The sequence below is a fragment of the Rhinichthys klamathensis genome, unplaced genomic scaffold (genome assembly GCF_029890125.1).
Source record: "Rhinichthys klamathensis goyatoka isolate OS25496 unplaced genomic scaffold, OSU_Roscu_1.1 h1tg000064l_1, whole genome shotgun sequence".
In the NCBI taxonomy this organism is placed as follows: domain Eukaryota; kingdom Metazoa; phylum Chordata; class Actinopteri; order Cypriniformes; family Leuciscidae; genus Rhinichthys; species Rhinichthys klamathensis.
In genome coordinates this window covers 2,110,439-2,122,487 of record NW_026606607.1, presented here as the reverse complement: position 1 = coordinate 2,122,487, position 12,049 = coordinate 2,110,439, and the positions used below count along the sequence as shown (strand labels likewise).

The window sequence follows — 12,049 nt, the reverse complement described above, 5'->3', positions numbered from 1 at the left end:
AACATGGTCTGCAAATAATGCCTAACAAGTATGAATGTTTTAGGACAGGGATGTCCAATCCTGCTCCTAGAGGACCACTGTCCTGCAGAGTTTAGCTCCAACTTGCCTCAGCACACCTGCCTGGAAGTTTCTAGTATACATAAAAAGATCTTGATTAGCTGGTTAGGGTGTGTTTAATTGGGTTGGAGAAAAACTCTGCAGGACAGTGGCCCTCTAGGAGCAGGATTGGACATCCCTGTTTTAGGAGAGTATTAACAGCGACATGAGAGAATCAATGGCTTTTAGCATTAATTGCATTGACACAGCATTATTATTGTTTACTCTTTTGAGCTGTTTAAAAGCTATCCTATATCATATACGAAGATTTGGAAGTTGTGTGGACTACTTGTACTTACAGCCCTATTTTTGAATGATATAATAATATAATATAATATAATATAATATAATATAATATAATATAATATAATATAATATAATATAATATAATATAATATAATATAATATAATATAATATAATATAATATAATATAATATAATATATTGACTACTTTTAAAGTACTTTTATGGTGTGTGTTTTTTTCTTAAATAAAAAATAAAACAAAAAAGTATTATAGTTTAAATTTATATTAAATACAATTAGCTGAACCACTTAAGTAGGGCTTAAATACATCTTCATATGTAATTTCATAATTACTTCTATTGTCTTTAAAAAAAATGTACTGCTAAATGTATTTATGGTACACTAAAATATACTTTAATGCCATTTCCAAGGAAACATGCCATGTATACTTGTCATATATATATATATATATATATATATATATATATATATATATATATATATATATATATATATATATATATAATGATAATGGTGCAATCTATTACATTTAAAATATTGAATATCAAATGACACACTACAGTTAAAATGTGGTTTATGTTAGTAAACGCATCAAAAAACGTTAAAGTTGCTTCTTTAAAAAGTACTTTAAAGTAAAACCGTTTTACAAAGTGCACTTTGTGTTAAGATAAAGACATGAAAGTGTACTCTCTTTAAAAGGGATACTCCACTTTTTTTGGAAATAGGCTCATTTTACAACTCCCCCAGAGTTAAACTGTTGAGTTTTACCGTTTTACCGTTTGAGTTTTACCGTTCTTGATTATTACGCAGGAATGAGAGTATAGTTCCTAGCCATATCAGCCTAGAAAATCGCAACTTTACATTTTCCGTCGGTCTTAGTGCACGATGTAACTACAGAAGAGTCAAGTTTTAAATGGGAAAAATATCTAAACTCTTTGGTCATTTTTTTTTTAGAAATGCTAATGGTCTTGTCCACTTCAATGATGTATGCTAAGCTATGCTAAAAGTGGTACCGCCAGAACCGGAGATCGGCTGAATGGATTCAAAAACGGTAAAACTCAACAGTTTAACTCTGGGGGAGTTGTAAAATGAGCCTATTTCCAAAAAAAGTGGAGTATCCCTTTAAACTTAAGTGGCCTTTTATGTCATTAATATTATATTGTCTATATTATACTTTTAAGATTTGAAGCACACAGCAAGTGCACATTTAATACAATCAAGTGGACTTTTTTCCCACAAGGGCTGTGACATGAACTATTCCTCATATTGTCAAGCAACTAAAAGTGTGGACTGGTCACCTGGAATGTTTCAAATAAGCAAAATCTTTTGAGTGTCACTGAAGCAAGAGCTTGAAGATGGACTCACCTCCATTGTGGTGAGGTTGCACCTGTGTGTTCCTGCAAACCATCCATTTGCAGAGCACTGATCAATATCCACATCCTGCAGGCTGATGTCCACACGCACAACACCCCTATATGATATTACAGAGCACAAGAGAGAAAGACAAATTAGTCTATTATTAGCCAAAAGAAGCTGAGATTTTCTTTAAACATTTAAGTAAAATATTAGCGCTTTAATTATAGACTTCCTGCACACATGTCGAATTAATGCTACAAGAATTCTTCAGCTTTGAGCATAGACTACTAATCTGAAAAGTCATTAATTGACAACTATATTCAAATCATGAACTGTGGCTTCATGTCTTTGTTCTAAAAGGCTTAACGGCCAATCCAGATTTGTGTCTACATGGGCCAAATAAGACTTTGCTGTTTCTGTATTGACTTTTTTACCTAGTAAACAACAAATCATCAATAAGCTCATCAATACACTATTTATCACTGTAGTCTTCCTGAGAAAAGTAAGCTTTTGTACTCTCATCAGCACTCATAAAGTAAGAAAAGGACTTCAAAATCTCCAGCCACATACAATGAATAACAGGCTCACTCCATAGAGAACCATTAGAGGAGAATGATCTTGGTATTCTAATCCTGAACAAATAACCACTAAAGTACAATGGAATTAAAAGAGTTAATATTCCTTTGGGCTAATGTAGAAGGCTTTTTAAGGCCGGTTGGCATATATATCCCCAGCAATGGACGTATTCAGTACAGCCTGATAAAAGAGGCTTTAATGTTTATGGCTTCATCGTTTGGCTGAATGGAGCTTTGAGATGAGAACTCAAAGAATGAAGTTGACTGACGTTGAATAATCTTTGATGGCATCTCTGTTCAGCATGTTTATTTTTATTTCTCTTCACAGCTGTCTGCACCAGCTTTCTCACATCTGCTGTCAACGTGCTGGAACATTTAGAACAGGATTGAGAGAAACCTCATTACAAAGCACAGATACCCATGCAATCTAAAGGCCTCCTCACACCAACATAAATTTGGTTCGATTTTCAAATGCGTTTTGTCTGTTCAATTGGGCTGAATAAAAAATTCAGCTCACTCCGCGACAGTAGGTGCCACCTCAATACGGGGGTATGCAATGGCAGCAGTGTGATTTCTTTTATAATGTTGTCTGGCTCAATCAGACAATGATGGGCAGAGTTAGTGTAAATAGCCTCTGCCAACAAGGCGGGCTATTTGCACATGGTGTAATGCTGCCTTCACATGCAATCAGAATTATCCTAAATATGAGTTTCAAAGTAAATGGACATAAACGTCCTCTCAAGTCGTATTTGCAACTGGGATGCTCTGGAATAATTTTGATACCCAAGTTCCCGAGATGGGCAGGCCACAAACTTTAAACATGGCGGAGGTGAGAATGATTGTGGTTGTGACTGGTATTCTTTCTTCGATTTTTCCACAACAGCTACATCGCCTTGTCTTGTCGTTAAAGTTGTACATATTTACAAATAAGAATGATCATTTGAAGCGTATTGTATTTGTATATACAGTGAAAATAGCCTGTATTTAACCGGAATTCCAGAGCCTGGACTTTTTTACCTTCACAGAAAAAAACCTTCACAGCCCCTTTGACGACTAGACCCTGAAGTCACTGTTCTGGATCGGGGCTAATTACCATTACGTCTTAGACCTCCAAGATCCCTCTGGATTGAATTGAATGGATGCTATCATCCGGTGTCTGGAGAGTGTCTACCCACGGTCCAGAATGCTGCCAGACCCAGACCCCGTTTCACCACCATCGACCCCGGAGGAAACGCCGGGGTCTCGTCGTCCGTATTGCACCATACCCTCATCTCTTGTCCTACCTGTGTCATCGCCTCAGCCCCCTCCATCACTCCCTCACCTCTGCTACTATGACACGAGGTCGCGCTTACTAGGAGGGGGCATTCTGTAACGGTTACCTGGACTTATTCATCTTTAGTTTCACGTTAATGGACTTTCAGTTAGTTTTCATTCATCACATGCGTTCCTTTGTTTCATTTTCCCGCCACTCATCAGTAACCATGGACCCTAATCATCATCACATCATTGACGAATCATCTGCTCATCATTCAGTTCAATACCATCATGTATTTAAGTTCTTCCCTGTGCACCCTCAGATGTCGGTCGACTTTTGCGTGTTGTGGGCGTTAACCTTTGTTTCATGCACGCTCTGTTACACTTCCTGGTTTTATTGTATTATTAAAATCACTTCGTTATTGGATCTTTTGTACCTTAGTCTTCATCCTCACCTTGTGACGGGTGTCCTCCATGATTCCTGTTCTTTCCGACAACAAAGCACTTGAGTTCAATAATCTCATAATCACGACTTCAGAGGTGGGAAGTAGAAAGTTGACTAAGTTTGATACAATTAAAATAGTTACAAATTTGGATTCTGTTAGATCATTATACCCTGACAAGGAAGCTTCACATTATTGGAAAAAAAAATACTTGTTATATATACAGTATGTATATAACAAATCTTGGGTCTGGATCGGGACCGCACTCAGCTAATTGATGATCTCTAAGGTTGTCAGTATTTGGAACTGGGCCAAGGGGGAGGTATCACGTTTGTTAATCAGGAAAAGAAAACGTGTCATGGGTCATTATTATACTTACATTACTTTTAGTTTAACAAACAATGTCTTTCAGGAGGAAGAGAGTAACAGCAGTCCTGAATCTACAGTAAAGCCCATCATCACACATGCTTGTGTTTTGGTTCTGATGGCTGAAATGGCCGTGGAGCTTCATAACACAAAAATCCAGAGGAGAGTGAAGCTCAGCATTCCTTGCATCCGCTGGACACCAGCTTCTGCCTAATCGTATGCCTGCGCCGCATTAAAGCCATTAAATGATAGATTGTCAATTGTTGTGGGTTAAATCTACTTAAAGTACTCAGAAATACTTGACGTAAATGTATCGTAGCAACAGTTTTGGCAGACTGATCTCATGAAATGGTGTATGTATGACACGCCAATTCGTATTTCCATTTTTGGCGTGCTATCAACACGCATAATCGCTTTTCAGCGTGTTTATCAACGCCGTTGACTTAACGTTACATTACTGTATATATAAATATATGACCTACCCCAACCCCGTCCCTAAACCTACCCGTCACTGGGGTTAATACCATTTATGAGTCTTCCCCTACCATCCTAGGAAAAAAAATATCGCTCCCCAGATGTAGATCTACATTTTGCTTCGTTTTGCTTGGACATTTAACGGCGTGTAGATACCCGCGGAATCGCTCGGACATTTAACAGCGTAGACGTACACGCAAAAGATGACGGTTCGTTTCGGCGTGGACATACACGCGGATAGCTCAAAATGTGTATAGATAACACGCCACTTGACTTGAAAGTGGCGTGTATGTTTACGCAAAGTCATGATGTCATGTTGGTTTTGGAAGAAAACATTTTCAATTTAAAGTCACACATCATGGTCATTGATGTAATTAATAACATTATATTAATTGAAATAAAATTGTATCATTTTAACCTTATTTATGTTAAACATTTTGTGCTTATCCTTTTTAGTTTTGCTCATTTATTTAAAAATTGACATTAGCAATCATTGGCTGCAGGATCAGCGGAGGCCAATCGGCTTGTGCCATGTGGTAAATGATGTGATTGCTTGCAGATTGCATGTATGGTCCTATCAGCCTTGGCCCTCTAGAGTTTCATGACTGAACTAGATATTTATGAAAATGTATCATTAATATAATCAATGTTTGGGTCTGTGAGGCTTAAGGAAGTAGGCCAAAGTCGATATATAGTATCCGATTCATATGAGAATGATGTTAATAAACCTCTAGACTTCATTTTTCTTATCTACTGCAGGTAAAAAAAAAAATCATTTGAAGATATACTGTCGTGAACGCTGGTCCTGGAGGCATGCAAATATTTATCAGAAAACACTGAGGAGATGGACTGCCTGAGGTAACAGGGATCTGTCTGTTTCTCTCCGTTTCCTGTATTTTTCTCTTTCTTCCTCTCAGACAGACACAGAAGGTGCAGTCATGGAATAGTCTCCGCTCGTCTTAATTGAAGCCTTGGCCAAGCAAGTGTGCTAATTTTAGCGGCCGCGTTCAAACGCCACATCCTTCATCCAAGGTCAAATAGAATCTATGGGCTGTGTATTGCCATTATTAACTCATAAGACAGAAAGTGGATTGGTAACAGTGCCATCATTTTGTCTTGATGATGAAAAGCTTGATGATAATTGTGATTAGTATAAATTGACTGTAATTACTGTGGCAGACTTTGTGAGATTAGCTAGTATTTTAGTCTTCCCTGAGATTGAAATGAGATATGGAGAAGCTGACAAGAGCTGTTGAAAATGTCTTGCATCTTAATCGACGACGTTTAACCATGACATCTTTGTCTGTTGTATTATTGTAGCCTACTATATGTATTATACTGTATGATTGTCAAAATCTTCTCTAACTTCTCAGAGTACATTAGCTTGCTGCACTAATACATTATAGAGTAAGTAATACATAGGAGTATGTTAGGATGACTTTTTTGTCTTACTTTCTGTGAAATAAGTACAAAATAGGACTTTTTAAAAACAAATGCATTTTTATCTTTTTAAACAAATTTTTATATGATTGTAAATTATTTAATATACTATATTTCTAATGTTAATTATATTTGATAAATATGCTTTTTTTGGCAACCCTGCAATTTTGGACATGACTAAATAGTTTGAAACCATGATTTGTGATTATTTTCTAGCAATAAGCATCACATTAACATCAAGTAAATAAAAAAAATATTTACACATATTCGTGAATTGGTTGGTTGCAAGTAAAAATGTTGCAAATGTAACCAAAATTTAACTTTTTCTCAGTATGACTAGCAAGTTTGGGACCATCATTTGATTAATAGGCATTGATACATTTATACTTGCCATAAAACAAACAAAAAAAGTTTTATCTTTGATCTGGATACCTCTGGTGTCAGGGTTAAATGTGATATTTTGATACAATTAAAAATATGTGTTTTGTGCCTTTATTTACATAATGGGACAGCAATTTTAACCTATATTTGTGGAAAGTGCCTTTCATTAGCAAATTTTCGGTTTCATGATCTTCATCAGGTATATGCCTGATGAAGGTCATTAGACCGAAACGTTGCTAATAAATATTTTTTGATATTGTAAGTATTGATAGTGTGCGGGATCAAAATTTCACATTTAATTCAATGTGTTCTAATTGTTTGTAAAAAAAATTCCAGTGTTACACAACTCTTTTTTACGCAAACTTTATTCTTTTCATCAAGCATCATTATCGTTGTTGGTGGTATAGGGGTAGGCGATATGCCAGTAGGTTTAACCGGTAGAAATTTTAGACTATCGTCTCTATTGCGGTTACGTATGCTTGTTTCCCCCACGGAATAAAACAATTTAAAAGATAATTGCGACTATAAAGAGTTATAAAGTCCAATTCTGAGGGAAAATAGACTGACTTTATAACACACAATTGCAAAATCACGCAATTCTGACTTTGCAACTCGAAATTGCAACTCGCAATTGGAAGTTTATATCACACAATTCTGACGTTATAACTCACAATTGCAAGTTTAAATCACGCAATTACAACTTTAAAACTCGTAATTGCAAGTTTATATCATGCAATTCTGCAATTCATAACTTGCAATTGCGAGAAAAAAGTCAGAATTGTAAGATAAACAATCTTCCATAGTTACGCTCACGTGACGTGGTCACGAAAGCGTATCATTTGCAGGTGTTTTTATGCATCGCAGTTTATAAACAAGTGTACTTAATGCTTTGTGCCTCCTTGAAAAGTTATATACACATACTTATGTCAAAATGCCCTCCTTTGGAACTATCCTCGTAAACACAGTCATTTATGTCTTAAGTGAATATAAACAGTTGAGAATGAAAATGCATTTGAATCAGTATATTGGATCTGTGCATTCGGTCTTAAAGTGACAGCAGCGTAATGCATGTTGTCGTCTTTTTCATTAATGTTAATCAAACAACAAAATCTCTCACTTCTCTTAACTGGATCACTTTTGTAACTTTAATAAGAATTGTGTATTCGTAACAAAATGTATATTTAATTTACGCTGTGAAGACTATACAGTGGTTTTTTTTATACATTTTATTACTTCATACAATTTGTGTAGTATTTCTAGTGCTTAAAGTTTTTCAGGTAGGTCTATTTCATTTGTGTTTGTTCTATTGTAGTATGTTTTCCTAGATGCTTCTAATTACTTTCTTTGCTCTTATTTTATGATTTTTTTTAGGCTACTATTCGTTTTTTGTGATATTGAAAATGGAGACAAGAATTTTATCAGCCTTTTGATAGCATAAAAACCTTATTTTAAGCAAAAATAACTATATTGTTATTTATATCGTTATCTTGAAATACAGTTTCTCATATCGTGATATAAGATTTTGGTCATATGGCCCATCAGTGGCAAATGTTAGTCAAAAGATCTGTGCAATGCGATTGCATTGAGTGATTACCATTGTGATGCCTGTCATGACAGTAACATCAATGATGCAGTGTTGTTAATCAGAGCTCTGTTCTGAGGACTATTTTGGGCCCTGATTAAACAGAGAGAACAGCAAAGTGACAATGTTGCATTCCATTTAAAAAAGTCCAAATGTTCCATTGATCGATACTTTGAAAATGCAAAACGTGTCACCAGCCACTTTTTAACTTAAATCTCAAACAGCCGGCCCTTGTGAAAAACAGCATTCTTTTAAAAAGAGTACTAATTATGGAAATTGTATACTTCAACAATTTTATTGATCTGACTGTACTAAAGCTGTTGTATGAGAACTGAGCTGAGCTGTATGATGACATCATTTTTTTTTTTTTTTTTGCAGAACTCCTTTATAGATAAAATGAACTAAAATAAAAAAATTATGATTTTACACTGGAACTGAATCAACACTGAACTGGCTTTAGCTGAACAACAGCCGAAATGCACCATTTTCATGTTTATCAATATCAAGCTGCTTTGAAACGATCTGTATATTGTAAAAGCACTATATAAATAAAGGTGACTTATTTTCGCAATGGTAATTTAATTTAGGAATAACATTTTTTGGAAATTTGTTATATCACATCCCAGACAGCAACATAGTGTCGGCCCACATCCGGGCCGTCTGGAATGTGTACCAGATGTGGGCCGGATCTGGGCCGACACTATGTTGCTGTCCGGAATATGATATAACAAATTTGCAAAATTTTCCAAATAAGAAACTGGGTGTTATTTTATCTTTAAGGAAGTTGTCAGCATTATATATCATGAAATACCGCAGATGAAAAACTGAAGCGAATCACATAAATTAGCTTGTAACGGAACAAAGGCTGAAGAGACAGTGTTTGTTGATGGGGATGGATAATGGCGATGGGGTGAGGGGCGGTGCAGACCGAAATGTGAGGGCACAAAGAGATGCCGTCACTGCGCTCGCTGACATTAAAGATCGCTGGGCTGTCTGCTTTGATAACTGCCGACAGTACTCGATGGAGTGACCCCGGTGTCACAGACGAGACCACATCATCCAACGGAGGCCTTGAGTCACATTAGCAAAAACTCGTCCTGTCAACCTAATGCATTTCCCTCATTTTGTTTCCTTAAAATAGAAGCACAACATGACATTGAGATCATACTAAAACTTAATGCTTCAGTGCACTTGATTTATTAAGAGGATGCTTTTAAGGCCGTCTGCCATTCAATAGACATGTGCCTTGAAGCTAGCTGAGGTTCTGTCGCCGCCTGAACAAATACTAAAAATTACTCTACGCTTCATCCATCCATATTTCATGAAGTCCAAGGCAGTATGACAGTTTGCTCTTTAGAGAGGATGTATAGCAGTCTCCTGTTTCATTGTGCAGGTTTTGTTGGCTAATTGAATTTTATCTAACTGTCTTCCTTTCTTTTTGGACTACATTAGCATAACAGCGCTCGTGGCGAGATCGAGCTTCGCGCTGGATGAAAAGAGGTGACATCCGTCTCCATGCGTATTCCTTTTAATGAGCTCCCCCCCTTTTTTTTTATACCAAACTGAAATTCAATTCAAATAGAGCAGAACAGCAAGAAACCATGTTCACTCTAATTTCAGCTAACAAAGGAAATGGATGGATTTCTCCCAAAGGGCTGAATTTGTTCAGACAAGAGGTCAGGAAGGACATCACTATTGATAGTAGCCATTTCCAATGCATTCACGTTCGCTGCGTTCTGAATGGAATACTTGAATACAGCTGAATGAACACTGCATGACATACTGCATATCTCCGAATGTGACTTAAGTGATTAAGATTTTTAAAGTCCCCCTGTGGTGAAAATCAAGCTTTTAATGTTGTTTGTATGTCTATGTGGTGTTTTAAGATGCTTTAAGGCAAACCATGTGCAAATTCATAAGTCAACACCATTGCTGAGTATTTACTCCTTAAAACTTTCCTGTAGCTTAAAGAGTAGAGCGGTCATGGGTTCGATTCCCAGGGAAAGCAAGAACTGATAAGAATGTAAATGTATCTTGAAATGCAATGTAAGCCGCTTTGGATAAAAGCGTCTGCCAAATGAGCAAATGTAAAACTTCAGTGAACCAAAGACGGCCTCAAAAACACGGTTTGAAATCGCTGGTGTTTCTGACGTCACAAACTATCTTGTAATCAATCAGGTCAACTACTGAGATTCTGTGAAGGCGGGGCTAATTTGCATATTCATAGAACCGCGTTTACTAAATGAGGCGAGGGTGTAGAGTTACATTCAAGCTATTTTAAGGCATGAAGACATTTTTTTCAAGGAAAAAACTTTTAAATAATTATGTCATTTTGGTGATCAAAGGTGAGTTTTAAGGGATAAAATGATTGACTACAGGGTGACTTTAATGTTTTTGAAGGAAGTCTCTTATGCTCACCAAACTTGCATTTATTAGATGGAAAATGCCGTAAAACAGTAATATTTTACAGAAATAATAAAAGTAAATAATAGAAGTAATAACAGAAATAATAGAAGTAATAAAACAGAAATACTATTACAATTTAAAACAACTGTTTTCTTTTTTTAAATATATTTTAAAATGTAATTTATTCCTGTGATGCATGTGATCACTACTCCAGTCTTCAGTGTCACATGGTCCATATACTGTATATATATATATATATATACAGTATATATATGAAGTAATATTTTTATTCAACAAGTACACATTAAACTGATTCAAGTGACAGTGAAGACATTTATAATGTCACAAAAGATGTATCTTTCAAATAAATGCTGTTCTTTTGGTACTTTCTATATCATAGAATCCTAAAAAAAAAGAAATGCGTCTCAGTTTCCACAAAAATATTAATCAGCACAAAAAAAAAGATTGAACATTGATAACTATAAGAAATAAATTACATTTTAAAATAAATTTAACTAGAAAAAAGATATTTTCAAATGTAATAAAATTTGTCAATATTACTGTTTTTACTGTATTTTCAATTAAATAAATGCAGCCTTGGTAAACATAAGATACTTCTTTCAAAAACATTTAACATTTGAATTATTTCAAACCTTTGACCCCTGGTGTTTTAATATTATAAAATTAAACAAAATGTTAATATTATATATTAACTTTTTGATCAAATAATGAGTAATAGATGTTACTTAAAATAGATGTTACTTCTGGGAATAATAATAATACATAATAAGTTGTATACTGTACAAACTTTATTATCCCCTACCCTAAACCTACCCACAAGCCCAAGGATTTTGGATATTACCATCTTTGTGGGTAACATAACATAGGGAATGCCTGAACCACCACATGTTACAGAATAGGCACTGGCTCTTTAAGACTACCATGTCAGTAGTAATTGGCCTATTCCAACGTCAGCCTCCCTTGGGCTCTTGGCAGGGGCTTGTAGGGCAGAGGACCTAGCCCATGTGGGTTATAATAGGACATTGTGGATCTGTGTATCCCCAGAGACCCCAGGCATACCGGACAGCCTTAATAGAGTTCACTTTTCACTCCAGCCAACCCTTACTCACACCTGACAAAGGAGAAAGGACCTAGAAGAAGAGTTACTTAAATACTAAAATATAATGAAAGCACACTAAATAGCCAAATGTATGTGAACACTCTGTTCTAATGAACAAGTTTGACTATTCCAATTATTCTGTGGAGACACATCTTTATGTTACACCATACACTGAGATTCTGGAGAATTGTGAGGTTCTGGCTTTGTTATAACAGTTTGGGGACAGTACTCAAATCAAAATCAAACAGGACACTTTAGGGTAAAATCATTAAATAAATGCCCAGCTACATA

At 35.7% G+C, this 12,049-nt stretch overlaps 1 protein-coding gene across 2 annotated transcripts in view; it reads right to left on the bottom strand.

Annotated features, from left to right (window-relative positions):
- Positions 1-12,049, bottom strand: part of gpr158a (G protein-coupled receptor 158a) — a 134,159-nt gene that overhangs the window by 118,015 nt on the left and 4,095 nt on the right. For both annotated transcript variants that reach the window (XM_056249846.1, XM_056249847.1), the window contains exon 2: positions 1,727-1,832. In XM_056249846.1, coding sequence (XP_056105821.1) covers positions 1,727-1,832 — 106 coding nt within the window. The remainder of the gene's footprint in view (positions 1-1,726; positions 1,833-12,049) is intronic.